The sequence below is a fragment of the Oenanthe melanoleuca genome, chromosome 3, assembly GCF_029582105.1.
Source record: "Oenanthe melanoleuca isolate GR-GAL-2019-014 chromosome 3, OMel1.0, whole genome shotgun sequence".
NCBI classification, from domain to species: domain Eukaryota; kingdom Metazoa; phylum Chordata; class Aves; order Passeriformes; family Muscicapidae; genus Oenanthe; species Oenanthe melanoleuca.
The window spans coordinates 64006544-64023446 of NC_079336.1; the positions used below are offsets into that span (position 1 = coordinate 64006544).

Here is a 16903-nt window from a genome sequence, read left to right on the forward strand (position 1 = left end):
ACATTTCCCAGCCTTCCCTAACTACTACTAATGTACATTGCTGTCCTGTTCTTTCTGGGTGAAGTCACTGCTGACTAGCAGTGTAAAGCAAACACGTTAAAGCTCTTGAAACTTCAGAGTTGTCTTTTATTTGTGTTGTGTGCTTACAGATGTATGTATGCTTTGGAAAGGGTGCATTAATTACCTGGTATTTTTGTGTTAAATTGTCAGAATATTGCATGAAAAGTGAAGTGTCAAAAAAGTCTACCTTGTAACAGCTCAGGTTTGTGCAGGAAATCCCTCTTTCCTTCAGAGGAGAAACTATTCTGTGTAACCAAAACTTAAGTAGCTGAAAGTTTCCAATTATTTCAGCACAGTCTTCCAGCAGAAATTATTCTGAATGTTTATGTGGGTACTGATGATTTGAGTATCTGTTCTGCAGAACACCTGAGAAATTAGCATCAGGAATAAGTACCTAGGTAAACAGTGGTTTTCATTAGTTTTCTGTTTCTGGGTTGTGGGTGTTGTTTTTTGAGGGCTCTTTTGTGATCAGTGGCTAGAGCACCATTATCTAATGTAATGAACTTACTCGCTTCTGTTGCATCATCTGCCTTAGCCCCAGCATTGTTGGCCAATGAATGGGGCCTGTTGTATCTACAACTTGGAGAAACTACTATGGAAGTCCAAAAACTTTTTAGCCACTGTACATGTTAATGTTTGTTTTCTAGTTCATTTGTGCTAAAAGAGGAGAGGGATCCACCTGATGCTGTAATGTTTTACTCCATGTTTCTTGGCACTGGTCTGCAATGCCCTTTTTCTGTGTTGGCTCCCACAGTAACTTTGGATGTGTTTACATTTAAATGTGTCCAAATTACACATCCAGAGAACATGAACAACCTGGTAAAAGATTTTTGGTGAAACCTAGAGAAAAAAATCCTATGAGGAGCATCTGAGGAAACTAACATTGTTTAGCTTGGTGACCCTATCACTCTTTCACCTAAAAGGAGGTTGTAGCAAGCTCGGGATACATCTCTTCTTAGTAACAAAGAGTAGGACAAGAGGAAGTGCCCTGCTTTAAATTGCTCCAGAGGAGGTTTAGATTGAATGTTAGAAAAAATTTATCCACGGAAACAGTAGCATTGGAGCAGGCTGCCCAGAGGAGTGGCTGAGTCACCATCCCTGGCAGTATTTAGATGATGTGTAGATGTGGTGTCTAGGGACCTGGTTCAGTGATGTTCTTGGAAGTACTCAGTTAATGGTAGACTTAATGATCTGAGAGGTCTTTTCCAGCCAAAATGTTTCTATGATTCTGCTGTCTGAACCAAGGTTTGAGACTCCTGGGAGCTGTGGACATTGGCAGTTGTGAGCACTGTCTCACACTCTGTAGAAGTTGAACTTGAAGTTGTCCTGCTGCTTGTTGCTGGTAGCACTCCCAGATTGAGCAGTGATGGTGGAAGAGGTTGAGGACATGGCCTGATCCCTTGAACAGGCTGGCATTTTGCATGGGGTCTGGGCTTTTCCTGGGGTCTGTGTGCCTGCAGGAGCCCAGAAGGATACAGCATAGGACTGAGATTTTGCAATGTCAGCGATGAGGTGCTGATATCCATGTTTCTGCTTGTTTGGTTTTTTCCTTCTCTTGGGGAATTCATAAGGAATGACCTGTTAGTTAATAGCTTTCAGGCATGGTGCTTAAAATTTTACTAAGCACTCAGCAAGTGCCATGAGAATACAGGGTGAAAATGGATCCTGTCATTCAGCTTATAAAAAGGAAGAATATCATCAAAGCTATGGTTTGTTGAGTGCAGAAAGAAGCACAAGGCCCTGAATTTTTTTCCTTAGCTGAGGGTGGCAGGAGTATGCTTAGCCTGCTGGCATCCTTCCCAGGCCAAGCAGAAATGTAGTAGCTTAATATGACATGATGAATCAAGTGCAAAATTGCTTTTCTTCCAGTCAAGATTGTATGTAGAATATGATTCCATTACAATAAAGACGTGCTTCTAAAATAGCAGATAGAAGAGCTGCTAGAGATAGGAGAGAAAAAAGGAACAAACCAAATCCAGAAAGGATATACGAGCACAAAACTGGTCTTCCTGGTTCTGCTGTCAAGCTGTATACTTTTTGGTATTATGGAGGGGGGTGGAGCAATGGTATGTGTTCACTGGTTTCATGCTGTGGTTCATGTACCAGGCCATTTCTTTCAAGAAGAAAACAAAAGCAGCACAACCACCCTGGTTTCCACTCAGGGTGATGTGTGGGATTCTCTGACTTGCTATATAATTGTATAGTTTTATATACGCCTTGTATAGCTGCCTATGCAAAAATCCTGTTTGTGCTCACTCAATGCATGTTCTAGCTGATGGCACTGTATTTATGTCTTTCTTTAAGTTTCCGTGATCTAAAATGGCGCTATGTTACAGGGTTTCTTTGGAGCTAAGTGAATTGCTTGTTTACATGCCAGCAAAAGAGTCAAAAGTGTATGAGTTTATAAAGTCCTAGGCTTAAATAGATGAATAGTAAACTTTTATGGATGTTGGAAACTTGATGTGTTTCAGTTAATAGTGAAGTTAGTGAGTGCTGGGCCCTACATGGGTGTGTCAGAAGACTGTATCCTCTTTCCAAAGAGGTGCTAATCTTGAGGCTCAGCTGGTATAGACTTTATTTTGAAATATCAGTTCCTCTCATGGTTTTCCAAGAACTATTGTATTAAGGTAACCCATCACAGGCTTTTATGACGGTTCACTTTTATTACTCTTACAAAATACGTCGACAATGATTTGTATTTAAGGATGACTCCGAAGACAAAATTGCTGTTAGAGATGTTTGAGGTGATGACACTGTTTTGTGTTATTTAAGAGAAGATTGCAGAGAAGGAAGGAAAGCTTCCTGGCAGGGGAGTAGGACCTCTGGGCCCAGTCAAGTCATTTGAAACACTTTATTGCTTGTGCCTTGGCTGCAAACTCGCATCTCAGCCTGAGTAAATACACTGGTGTCTTCTGAAATACAAGTATTGCTAATCCCATTGCATTCCCATGGCATTTTGCCAAGTCTTCTATCCCAGTTTTTACTTTCTCATTTTCAGCTTTCTGATTTTCAGTAATTTAGGCTGGTACATTTTCTGTGTCAGAAATATGTCTAGGGATGGATTTTCTTTTTTCTTACCTGTTTGTTCCAATTTTATTACAAAATAATGTACTGTTTTGGAAAAGGCAGCTAGGGGAATCACATTGTTTCTTAGAGTTTGACAAAAATAAATTCTGGTGGACTCTTGATTGTTAAATAATGTAATACAGTGGAAACTGCTGTGGGAAACGAGAAGAAAACAGTGGAGACCTCTTAAACAGCTTGTGTGAAGCTGCAGTGGCAGCAGAGAGGAGGTATTTTCACAGCTGTATTTTGTTTGGAGTTAGGGGAGCTGAGGAGCTGACACTGGCTGACCATAGCATGAGAGCTGCTGATAGCAGATCCATAAGGATGTCAAGACTTGGAACAAAATGACTTGTGGCAGGAAGTCTGAGATGGATTTTTGAGGTCTAAAGAGAAAAGTAATGCCACAAAAGTCCTGACACGTGTCCCAAAGCCTAGAGTGTTTTCAGGCGCCAAAAGACACGGAAGCCCTGAGCAAACTGCTGCAATTTTGCTGCAAGGTTGTTTCACATTCATATCAAAGTAGCAAATTGCTGTGTCAGTGCAGTCCACTGAATGTGCCCTTTTCATGTGTGTAGGTTGTGATCAGATTGAAACACATTTGGTGTTGGCATTATACTGATTTGAGTGTTTTTTTGGAAAATAATCTCTTTCCCACAGGAGTCCATTCAAAGGGTAGAGTTCCATATTTTTCAGAAAGTACCTCCATCTTTGAATCAGAGGTCAGCATAATTTGCAGAAGTGTTAAATTCTTCATGCATAACTGATGTCAGTACTGCAGGCACCATCCCCACAGCTGTTTGTGTGTCCTGATGGTTTTTCCACTGCAGGCTGTTGTTTCTATGTCTGGAGATGCTAGGTTCCTTAATTTTTAAGTACCTGGCTTTAAAAAACCCAGACCAACAAAGAACCCGGTAAAAAATCAACAAAACCTGTGAGCAGTGAACACTTAAATACATGGAATGAGACCTGATTTTGTTTCTGCAGTGCTCATTTCCTGAGTGAAGACTGCATCCTAGATGGATTAGGAGAGGTCAGTTTTGCAATCTATTGTTGCCTGGTGAACTCAATAATTTAACTTCAGAATTACTTTTTACCAATTAAAGAAGTACTTAGAGAACCTCATCTGTAAAGGGACAGAAATCCCATGTGAAGAAAGACAAAGCCATAAGAAAAATCATGAGTGAGATCTGGGTGTTCTTGCCATGTAAGAATGTTTTTACTTAAGGAAATACATAACTTGCCAGTGCAAACTTATCTGTAATTGTAAGTAAGTAAGTAAGCTTCTAATGCATAGAAAACCACTAACTTTGAATTAGGGGAGAGGATGCTTATTGTGTTACATTTCTTAAAGGTTTTTTTGGTGTTCTTGCATCCTTGGGGATTAGAAAAAAAAAGAGATTTTTTTGGTGTTCTTGCATCCTTGGGGATTAGAAAAATAAAAGAGAACACATTTATGGTTAATATTTTAAATATATACTATATAAATAGTAGTTAATAATAACCTTTTCCTAGTACCACAGTTGCTGTTGACAGTTACATAGCATTGAATGGTAGCCTGGCTTAGGTGTAGAGAGTTTTCAAGCTTTTTTGTTTTGATGTAAAACAATATAGACAACTCTCTAGATTGAATTTCTCTAGGTAGATTTCACTATCTTTTTTTGATAATGTCATCTTTCTGAGAAATATAGAATCTAATAGAGAATACATGAAAAATGCAAACCTTTTTTCTTTTATCTGAATATTGGTTTCAGTATGCTGCAATTTCTTTTCTCTCTCTCTCAGCCAAACTCTATGGAAACTTGTAGAAATAAAATACTCTTGCTGAAATGACTCTGAAATGTAGAATAACACCACTCTGCCTGCTGTATGATTAGAACAAGAAGCCTGTTCTCACCTTCCAGCAAAAACTAAAAAGCATTGTCATAAACTCTGGCATTAGGAAATAATTTTTGCTCTTTAACAGAAGGTTGACAAGCATGTCCTTAAAATGTTCCATCATCGTACATAATATAGTACAACAGAAAATCTAATTTATACTGGTCTGTAGGATGTGACAATGTGAATACCTTTGTTATAACTTTTGAAAACAACTAATTTAACGTTGTATAGAAGTCTCCCAACCACTGAAGCAAAGCAGAGGTTGTTGCATATATATCTATATATATCTATATATATAAATACATACATATATTTTGTTGGTTATATGTAGATGTAATAAAAAATTACCTTATTCCATGTGTACATTGAGAAGCTGAATTTAGATAATGGGTACTATATTGTCACAGTCTACATGGCACAGATGTTTTTCATATATTTTAAGATGTCTCTTGTAAGAAACACTGTCTGCAGGAGGCCTGCTGAGTGGCAGTTAGAGATCTATTAAACTACCACATCTTAGTGGTGGCATCCTGATGTGGTTCTCCAAGCTAAATAAAACGCAGCAAAAAGATATAAAAAGAAAGAGCACGCCTAGGTAATTGTTACCAGTAGTGAATGTTTGCCACTCAGAGTTCACGAGTGCGGTCAAGGCATCCAAGAGCAGTCCTAAATAAACAGTTATCCCAGCAAGTCAAAATGCATCTTAGATCCTTTCAGTTGCCTTCATCAAGTTTGAGCTGCTCACCAGTTAGTTTAGGAGTAGATACATGAAGTGAAAACCTTTCTGGGACAGGTAGAGAGCACGAGAGAAATAATGCTGATTTGGAGATTTCTCCAGAGTCTGATGGCACTTGGTTTGCTTCTGTGGTTGTATGGCACTGCTACAAGTGTAGTTAGTTTTTTCCACATAAAGATGTTAATGCAGAACCTGCCATTGCTGACACTTTCCGGATGCTGTTTTAGTCATCGGAGAGTTTAAGGTAGCAAGAATTAAGCAACACATCCAAAAACTTATCTTCTAAAAGTTTTCACTCAAACTTTTGAAAACTGAAAGCATACAAAATGCTTATCAAAAAATCAATAGCCAAATTTTTGTTTCAAATCGGTATGTGTTTGTATTTACTGCTGGATATGCTTAAGTTGATGAAACTCATGAGGGCTCTGTAGTGTCTTTCACACAGGTAAGCCTGGTTTATGAGTTGTGGGTCCTCAGCTTCAGTAATAAGGATAGCATTAGATTTTGAGAGTAAAATGATGCATTCCTTCTTTTCTCGCAGGGCATCCTACCAAATGTTTACAAATCAATCTAACAAATCACATGCCCGTACAAAAATGGGGAGAAATATTATTTAAGATCATGAGAAAAGAGGCTAAAGGCGGAAAAAGGAATTTCTAGAAATCACAAGGTTTGTGCTGGACACTTAATAGTGCTTTGTAGTGGAAGAAAATACTTCCAGAAATACTGACTTAAGTTACCTATTTCATGTACCAAAATTACTCTTCTCAGTAAAGGCTGAAATCTAAAGTAGAAATTATGTATTGCAAGAGTTTGGAATGACAGGAATGAGGTTAATCCTATACTTTTACAGTTGCAGGAGATTAAAGGGTGCTGAAATAGAAAGGCAGGTTTAAGTCCAGAGCAATTCTCTATGTTTGCTAAATCTCACCCCTTGTTTTTGAACATTTGCAGTTTCTATACAGAAGTTCTTAAAATACAGAACTCCTGCACTGAGTAGTCTTTGTGTCAGTCAAATGCATCTGTATGAGACTGGAGTAGAGAGGAGTTAAAATGTCTTCATGAATAGAAGCTGGATAGTGTGAAAAATGAGCAGTTTGGCCAAAGCATTTATAGTAATGGAAAATATTTCTATTAAATCATGTTCAAGTCTCGAAAGCCCTGAAGCTGTAGTATTTTTTGTAGTAGAGATTAATAAAATTTTGTGCTAATGTGTCATAAAGAAGAAATGGCTCATTTAGGTACATTATGTTCCTTATCTGACCTACTTATATGCTCTATTTTGCAGTTATAGGCGTCTAACAGACTTGGCAAGTAATGCTACTTCTAATTTTGTGTCTGGTAAGACCTTGGAGGATGGGAAGCTAATAATGGCTAAACAATTTGTAATTCTTTTTTTAAAATTCTATATTCAGAAAAGAAAGCAATATGAAGATAGCTGTTCTTACATAGAGTACTCTTGCTTTTCAGGAGGCATACAAGTATAGGTAAGAGTTTTACTGTGTTTCTCCTGTGGCACAAAGAACTGGCTGGGAGGGGAAGGAGACAGACTTGTAAAAAGGCTATTTCTTAAAATTTTCATTTGTACTTTTTAAAAACAGATACTAAAAGTACCTGAACTATGGAGAAAGTGAAAAACACATACAGCTTGATCTTGGCAGGTTACCTTGTATGGAGGGTCCATTATCCTAAATTCAGCTGCCTCTGTAAAGAAGTGTGACAAAATCATAGCAACCATATGACTCAGATGTTGTGAAAAGCACATGCAAGGAAAACTCATTTGGCTTCAGCACAATAAAAATATGAATAATTCTTTAGCGATGTATGTGACCAGTTTTCAGTGAAGCGTGATCATTTTTTCTCTGCTAGGAAGGTGCCGCTGGGGTCAGACCACAGACCTAGGCAGCTTCTCGGAAATGTGCCTCCAGGGAAAGGAACTTCAACCAAACGCCCAACAAACAACTCCTTCTGGATAGCATTTGCAGTGTAGTACTTAATAATACTAATAATAGTAATAAAAATCTTCCTTGAATAACTGGTGACTTGCCAGCTGGGTGTTTTCCAAAATTCATTAACTTGCTGTTTGCCGAGATTGCCTTGTGCAGGGGGAAAAGAGTGAAATATATCTGCAGAAATGCAGCAGACAGGAATAAAACTTGCAAGTTGGGTTAAGCTTAAATAATAAAACCCTTGTCTCTGGAAAAATATCATGTGAAAGAGCAGAGCTGATGTCTGGCACTGATGGAAGAGGCAACTCTTGTGATTGGCACCTTCTGAGAAGGTGTCTGGTCAGATGCAGATTCCCTGGAGTTTGTAGCCTGAATGGCAGAGCAAAGTGAGACTTAGAGACCTAGCACTTGACAAAATCTTCATTGAAGCTTCATCATTATCTTCTTTGTCCACCCCTCAGCCTCTGTGTCATCACTTTGGTGAGGGGAACCTTGTGAAGACAAGGTTCATCTGTGGAGTTGCAGTCCTGTACCTCAACTGTGCAGAAGGAGGGAGGTCTCCTGTGTTGACTCTGCTATTCCCTGTGTGGCAGAGTGTGTGCACTGAAAGGGAAAGTATTGTGGCCCTGTCACCATCACTCCTATAGAGCTTCTTCCTCTGCATCATGCATTCTGCACAGTAGAGGGGAAAAAAAGTTTTCTCTGAAGAAGTCAAATGGCTTGCAAAAATATTCTTGCAGTTACCTCTCACTTAAAAGGAAAGTGGGAAAATGGGGTAATCATAAGTCTTAAAAGTTTCTTCATACAATAGTCAATTAAAACAATCTTCTTACCAAGCTCCTGAAACCATCTCTGTATGTTCAGCTGGAGTAGAACGGTCTTCCTGAAAAGCTCTCAAAGACATCCCAAGGAAGGGAACTGATTTTCACCTCCCATCACGGCTCTTTTCTGCAGTTTCCACTTTGTTTCCATTCTACTTTTTAGAAGATGTTTTCCTTATCCAAGTTGAAATGTGTGTGCTTGTTTTTACTGGATTGTATTGTGTATTTTCAGGCCGTTTCTTTAACTGATTAGTATGTTCCTGTTCTTCGCAGAGTTTCAGCAGATTTTAAGTCACTCCATTTGGTTTTGTTATCAGATTTGATACTGGTGCTCTTTAATGCATCTTTCAAGTAATGAATGAGAATATTGAGTAGTAGAATCATGAACAGTACCCAAGGGAAATTTGCCTGATTAATAACAAAAAAAGAGATAATAATTAAAAAGAAATATTGCTGATTTACAACCTGGTTTAATTTGCCTGTTGGTTCTAAAGCAGCATAACACCTGGGTCATTTATGGCAGACGCTTGACTAATTCCTCTTGGATATCTCTAGTGCTGTCCAGTCCTCAACACCTGATTGTTGCAACACTTTTCTGTTTCCAGTTTGAGTGTTGGGTTTTGATAGATACTTTCAGAGAATTTTCTTTCAGCCATATTTTTACTCATTCATTCCCTGTTAATTCTCGGATACAATTGTTACTGCAGCCATCTGCAGGCAAATTTCCAAGTATGCCACCTGGATGTTTACAGAGTTAAGCTCATTTACAACTGTCTGATGTTTCTGTCTACTCTCTAACTTTCTGGTTTCTGTGCTACTCTGATCATTTTTGTATTCAGCCATAATAATTTGGTACAGTGTCCATTATTATTCTTACATTATCCAGTTAAGAAATGAAGTCAGAGACCAGTGTTTATCTGTGTTATTTCAGTGGGTGGCAGTTCAGCTGTTGAACTGTGAGCTTTTCCCAGCTTGCCCCTTTAAGTTTTGAACAGGTTTGTTGGTAGCTGCATAGCTGTAGGTATTACTTGACCACACATCTTGAGAGATTTTTTTTTTCTTTGGGAACACCTGTGTGTATTTATAGAACTGACTCTGCATTTTGTTGAAGTAAGTCTTGCTAAGGAAATTAAGGAAAGAATAGAAGTAATTACAAAATATTTGGCACACTTTTTGACAGAAGGTAAAATAAAAATCTTTGGGGGGGGAGAAAAAGGACACCATATTTAATCTGTGTCCAGTTGCTGTGTGATACCAGAATGCTGAATTTAAGAACCATCTGAAAAGTAGACTGAAGTTAACAGGTTAATGAGTCTTTGAAGTGCATTTAGTAAAGAGCTGCCAGGGTGCAAAGATAGATCATAGCCTTCTGCAGTCTCCTCTCTTTGCAAGAGGAGGACCATTTGATGTATTTTATATCCTACCCTGGTTTAGAACCTCTGCTATTCAAACCCTTTGTATCTGTGGTCCAGTGGTACTTTCATGTGTAACACATATGCAGATTTGCCAGTAAGTTTTCAAAAACTCTCCTTAAATGTGCCAGTTTGTCTCCTAATTGTATTAGAAGTATGAAACTTGTAGGTAATCAAACCTGAATTATATCATGATGAAGTTTCTAGGGTTCAGATCACTGAATAATAAAGCAAAACAGGTATTTTTGTCATGTTCCAGGTTTTTTCCTTCATTGTGTGTAGTGATAGAGAGTGAATTGAATGTGGGTTTGGTGCTGGCTTGGTTTTGTTTGTTGGCTGTATGTTGGTTTTTGTTGTGGTTGGTTTTATTGAATTTATGATTTTAAAAATTAAGAATAAAATTATTTTAAAGGCAAGAAAGGAAGAAATAATTCAATTATAGAATGTTTTAAAAAATGTTTACTCTGAGCTTTTTTTTTTTTTTTTTGTGGTTAAGAGTTAAAAATTTGATAGGATACTAGTCTTGCACAGAGGAAACCAGTTGTAGGTACATAGCTTTTTACATACGTTGGAAGAAATAGCAATAAGTCACTTTGTATTCTGGTGCAGATTGGTCAGTGGGGTTTTGCTGTGTTAATGTTCTCTGTGCACCTCTGTGAAAACTTTCCTCTGTGAAAGCTGGTGTGTGGCTGTGCTGACCTCAGCAACAGCAGTGTTTTTACTTTTAGGTTTGATTTGAGCTGTGGGCAACATCATTCTGCTAATCTGTTGGTTTTCAAGTTGTAGTTCTTAACCCCCTTCCTGCCTTTGGACCACAAAGGGCTCCAAGACACGATGACTAAGCAAATTGTATTATTTCAGATGTGGAAATATCTTTGAAATTTCTAAGGGTGTCCGCAGCTTAATTGGGAGTAGCAAAAAAATAAAGAAGGAAGCACAGCAGAATTTATTGTCTTATGATAACTCACTGGCACTTCATTTTATTTTGAAGGTGAAGCTGTTAATGATTAGAGGTGCTTGCTGGGGAAATTATTCTTGAAAGTCTGATTTCTAGACCAGAAGACTCCTCAGATAACTATAAAGCTGTTGCTTTCCTTTACACATCAGAGGGTCTAAGGGATTGTTTGCCAGTAGAGGTTGTATTGGTGCCTGGAAGTTGAAATGGTGACCAAGTGGAAAGAACAAAGGATTTTTACAAATTAAATTTGGACTTAGCTGGATCCCAGCTCCCTTACACTGCTGCTTGTGATTCCCTAAAAGGGAAAACCCTGCTCCAGAAAAATGGTCCAAACTCCACATTTTCAGTGTTGGCTGTCTCACCCTATCTTTACACAATTCTTTCCATGGGATATCTGAATCGTTCAAGTAGTCACGCTGTTTCAATTGCTATCAAAGGGTCTTCAGTTCATGCATAAATCTACTTACTTCCTATTCCTGTACTCCCCAGTCATTTTTTGGAAATGTTTTTTTCCAGAATTGCAGTTACTTTCATTATCTGTGGTTCTGAACTGTACACGGTAATATTTGTCCTTAATCCTGGTTGACTGACCATCTTTGGCTGTTTAAACTTGGCTTGCTTCAAGCAAAACCCCCACACTTCAGTGATTCCAAGAAAAAAGGAACTCAAGCACGAGGTTTCTCCAAAGATTTTGCATATAGCTGATTCACTTAACCTCAGTGATAATAAATTATGGAAAAATTTGGACTCCCTCCATGTATTCACCATATTCTATAATAAAGCTTCTTTTTTTTATCATCTCTGGCAGAGTGTGGAGGAGACGTGTTCAGCCAGCCCAAGTGTGCTGTTGAGCATGTTTGTGGAATGCAAAATACCACCTGATTATTTTGTCTGACTTGTTTCTAATGCCTTAGACTTTTGTGCTATTACAGGAAGGCAGAAAATTTCCTTTTTGAAGAGCAAATACTCTTCTTCAGGAAAAAAAAATAAATCCTAGAATAATCTTGTTACTAGCAGACAAGAGCAATGATGTCTTTGTTAAAGCTTTATTAAAGGAGTTGAGAGAAGTCATCCTAATAGTTTGATGCCATGGGTTGTTTTGGGGCAATGAACAAGGTTCCTAGTGAGGAAATGCAACTCTCCTCTATCACTTTATTATATAATTTTTACCACAGAAACCCTCTTCTCTTCTTGTGCCATGTTGTGATGTCAAACATGTTGTCAGTGCCATAGCATATAAAAGCTGCAAGACTATGGTCTCCATCTTAGATAGTTAATGCAATTGCAATAAACAGTTGAGGTTATGTACAGTGCCATTGGTGCTTTTGCTATCCATTCCTAAGTCTCTGATTTTTACTGTGCAGCTCTCCTACTGTGTCACCTGTTAGTAGCTGGTAGTTCATAGATTGGCTTTAGTTTGTACTTCTCCATGGTTGCAGTTTTTATAATGCTGAATTTTTCTTTTGTTTTAACATTAACCTAATCAGATATGTATTTTCTGAAAAGTGTGTTAAAGTGGCACCCTGTTTTAAGTATTTACAGCTTCTAAATACCCAGCTTGGGTGTCTTACTGAAGGTTTTCATGGCCTCTTATAAGAAATTAATCATCTTCCCTTCAGGCCTTTTGCATAGGTGCACATTTTTCCTTGTATTTCTGCATGCATTAAGGCTCCTGTAGTGTGGCCCCTGTTTTGCAGACAGAAGGGAAGCAAGCTGAGAATCTATAATGAGATGATCAGTGAGGGCACATGCTGGGCTTCATGGGGTTAAGGAGTGGCTGGTGTACCTCAGGCTACTGCTGCACTCCATTGCAGCTGGATTTGTGGAGTTGGTGAATGTATTTTACTTAGTGTATGGTATGGATCACGCAGCAAAGGGTTTTGCTTTTATTTCTGAAAACAAATTCTCAACTGAAACTTGAACCCTAAAGAATTCAAGCTGTTAGATTGATGTGGCAAGCTGCTGAGATTGACTCTGGCTCGTGTGCCTGAGTAGCAGAAGGAGGAGCTGTGGCATGAGACGGGAGCAAGCTCTGCACGTGGAGTTTGGGGCAGTGTAAGGGTGTGGGGGCTCTATGCAGCTTTCCATTCTCTGCTGATTGTGAGTTATTCTGACCAAGTTTCAAATTGTTACTCTCCTTCTTCACTTGTGTTTGCCTGGCAATTCATTTTTATCACTTCCTAGCTTCTGAATTGGAGCAAGCAACTGCCATGAAAGCGACTTTTATAAAATGGCCCCATAAATTCTACTATTGTCTTTTAAGTGGATACAGTAGTAGCTAGACTGTGCTTTGAAAAAGCATTTTCATTACAGAAATCAAATATACAAGGCTTATATTCGAAGATAGAGGTATTTCCATGTTGTTTTGATAATTTAAAAATTTCCAAGGACTGAGAATGCAGTCTCCATACTAAGAACATGTATTACTAATACAGAGAGGGAAAATCAGTTGTAAGCTCTTTAATTTTAAGGAATATCTCAAAAATGTTTCTGTGATGTAACTCTGACACTCTTGATGCTGTGCTATAAGATGCTATGTAAGCTCTTGACTAGTAATTCAAGTCCTTCTCTACTGTGAAATTGGCTGTGATAGGTGATTGGTAAAGATAGATATTAGTATATGTAACACACATAATTAATATTTAGGTGAGCATAAAATTGCATTTGTTTTGGGAAGACAAGAAAAAAACCCTGTTACTCCTGTAACCACTTTAATACCAATTATGAAACTTAAAGTTTTGCTAATTAAAAAAAATAATTAGTAGTTTTCATCTGATGTTTAACTTCGCTAGTGTATTAACTTGTTTAGACAACAAAAGTCACTCTTTTGTTAGATATCGAAATGAAACAATTTTCCTGACGCAATGAGTAAACTGTAAGAAATGTTTTTATCAATAAGTGTCAATCTTTCTGCCTGCCTAATTGCAGGGAGTAGAAAGCTGCTGTGAACAGCCTGGTTCTGCAGGAAAGGTAAACCCTGAATGAGCAGCTTTCCTTGCTCTCATCCCAGGTTAAGTAGAAATGATTCTTTTCAAGTCTGTGTCACTGTGTGTGGAGTAGCTACTTTAACAGAAAACCAGATTGCCAACTCTTTTAGCAGTCTGGGAGCTGAATTTCTTCCATGGCAATTAGAATCGTATCAGAGGGACGAATAAAAAAATATTCTGAATGTAGAGCATGAGCCATATTATCTATGGCATTAAATTAAATCACTGGATTGTTTAAAGAGTGGGTATTTGTGTCAAATGTATAGAGAGATGAGTTTCTAGTAAAGATGATTGGTGATTTCAGATTACAATTAAAAAGTTCCTGTTCAGGCTTTTGTAGTTTCACAAACTCTTCCAAGATCAAGGTTATAATCTGTAAAAGAACATGTTTGGGCTATTGGGACTTCCCTTTAGATGAGCTGGAAGCCTTTCGGCTGAAGTTTTCACGGCTTTGGAACATATGCTGGAAAACCAGAGGAAAAGCAGAAAGCAAAATACTTCTGAGAAATAATCCCAGCTACTTGTTGTACATAGAAATTGATCATGCAGCTTGCAGCAGTGGTGCTCTGCAGGCTCGCTCTCCCTGTGGTGGTGTGGTCCAGGTGGTGGCTGCCTCTCCCAAGAGTTCAGCAAGGGAATTGTGGCCCTTCCATTTCCAGCCCCCTGCTTTTCCTGCTGAAACCAGCCCCCAGCACTGGTGTGGGTGCTACTGAGTGTTCCACACTAAAGGTTCACCTCCTTGTTCTGTAACTGTAACACTCAGACACCAATAGCTCTTTCCTGCTTCCTGGGTCCAGAAACCTCTGGGAGGGGGGTTTTGGCACTTGGAAAAATTAGGGCTTTGGCCAGACTGTAAAGAGAAAAGCCCTCTGGTTCTGAAATATGCTTTATCCCACTAGCATATGTTTCTGTTGCCTGTTCAACACCCCAGGAGCTCATGAGCAGGGCAAGCTTCTTAAAGTCATCTTCCGTGTGACTTCAGGATGTCTAGTAGGTACCTGTAAAAATAATTCTCATACCTCATACTGATGTAAGGTTAGAGCAAAGGTATATTTTCTATGTTTGGTAGGAGGATGACTGAGAGCAAAGGCATGTATGACCCAGGGGGAAATTTTAGGCTTGCTGCAAGGTCTCTTTATCTGCTGGAAGGTGTTGGAAACACACGTGATTAATACTTTTGGAGAAGGGTTCAGGGAGGACGGTAACGGAGGGCAGCCTATGTGTGTGGGGCAGTGTGTAGTTTATGCATCAGTGTGTGTTTGTAAGGAAGTCTAGAATTGTTGGCTTTTTTTATTGTAGCTAAGAAGAGTGCACTTGTTTAGAAGCTTTTTTCTTTTTTCCCTGAAGCTTTTTGTCTGAATTTAATGAACGTCTTGAAAAGGCAGGTGCAATTACATCAGAATACAACTCCCAGTCAATCAATATATTTAGGAGAGAAAATGGAAGTTGGAAAAAATACAGTTAGAAGAGAGAGAAGTGAATGCTTGTCAGTTCCATCAGACCAAAATTTGTTAGAGTCCTTTGATACTTGATTATTTAAGAAAACCTTTTGAGGTTAACCATTCTCACTTGCTTAAAGTGTACAAGGATGCAGCTGGCAATTTTTTATCATACGAATAGTTGAATACTGATTGATTAATTTAAGTAGCCTTGGGCCATGTTTTTAGGGTTTTTTTTTGTAAAATGATAATGTTTTTCTAATCCTGTACTACAAATGTAGTCAAATTATTTGCTAATCAAAAATTAAAGCAGAGGGAATTTATTTTCCTAGAATTATTTGACACCACAAAACTAGTGGGATAGAGATGCACTGATTGCATTGGAAAGTTTGGAAGTTACATTGGATGGCTTTTGTTTATTTCCATCCTTCTTGTTTTTGTAGGAAATTCCACTTACCTGGATGACCATGGACCACCACCTCAAAAGGTAAGCTGCTGTTACTTTGTATTTGCTTTATCCGTACTTTTTTGGCTTTTGTTTTTGGCTCATTGTATGTTTAGTCATGTGCCAAGCAACTCTGCTGAGTTTACATCAATAGCACAAGGCCTTTCCAACTTTAACCCCCCCCAAGTGTTCTCAGATGTTTGTAAGTGACTTGGGTTAAAACACGCTGTGATTAAGCTAATGGAATTTTTATCAAGCAGAGGCAGGGATTTAGTGGTTTTGTCTATCAGCACTTTCATGCAAAAAACCAAGACACTGCAATTGGAACTCATCTGGCAGGTGAAGATGGCCTTTGGCTGGCAGCATTTTCTGGAGCATGGCACAAACACTATACTTGAAGCAGGTCAGTAGGATAAATTAATGAATGTGAGTAACGATCCCTTTTTTAGGAATAATGTTCACTGCTCCTATCATATGGGACTGTGCTGCATAAGCTTTTCCTTCACATCATCATGGCACCTCATGAGATTTCAGGTTAGGAAGGGCATCATGATAGTTTCTTCAAGAGGAAAAAAGTGCAAGTAGGCATTTAGGGTCTCCTGTTCTGTTTTTGTTTGTTTTACCTTGGATTGGTTTGTTCTAAGCACGATTTGGTACTATATTGTGCCTGTCTTTGCAGCCTGTTAGAGCTCCTCTTGCATAGTACAGACATGTACTAAAAGGACAGATTATTTCACTGATGTGACCCACCATGGATTGTAGCTCAGCAGGTGTCAGTGAGTAGTTGGAGAGGGGGTGGGTGTGAATACCTCTGGTGGTAGCCCTCCCTCTTCTCTGTTTGGCTGACCATGAAGTCACATGCTGAGCCACAGGTCTTGGGATGAAATGATCAACCACATGTGCACCTGTGTGGTGAAACAGTTGGCTTCTGGTCAGCAGAAGGAGGATAATGTGGAAAGCAATTTCATTTTGCTTTGTTATTAGTGAAAACAGACAGTAATCTGGGTTTCTTCACCTTTTTGCTGTGTAACAAAATCTGCAATTTTCAGCTGGTATGTGAGTATTTGTACATTGTTAAAGTTGATGGCTCACTTGGAGGAATGATGTACATTTGATTTTCTTCCTGTCAACACAAATTACTCCATTACAAAA

The 16903-nt window shown here is 38.6% G+C and overlaps 1 protein-coding gene across 1 annotated transcript in view; it reads left to right on the forward strand.

Annotated features, from left to right (window-relative positions):
• Nucleotides 1-16903, forward strand: part of UST (uronyl 2-sulfotransferase) — a 147306-nt gene that overhangs the window by 39354 nt on the left and 91049 nt on the right. Inside the window, exon 2 of the mRNA XM_056488079.1 lies at nt 15750-15793. Within this exon, the coding sequence (XP_056344054.1) occupies nt 15750-15793 (44 nt within the window). The remainder of the gene's footprint in view (nt 1-15749; nt 15794-16903) is intronic.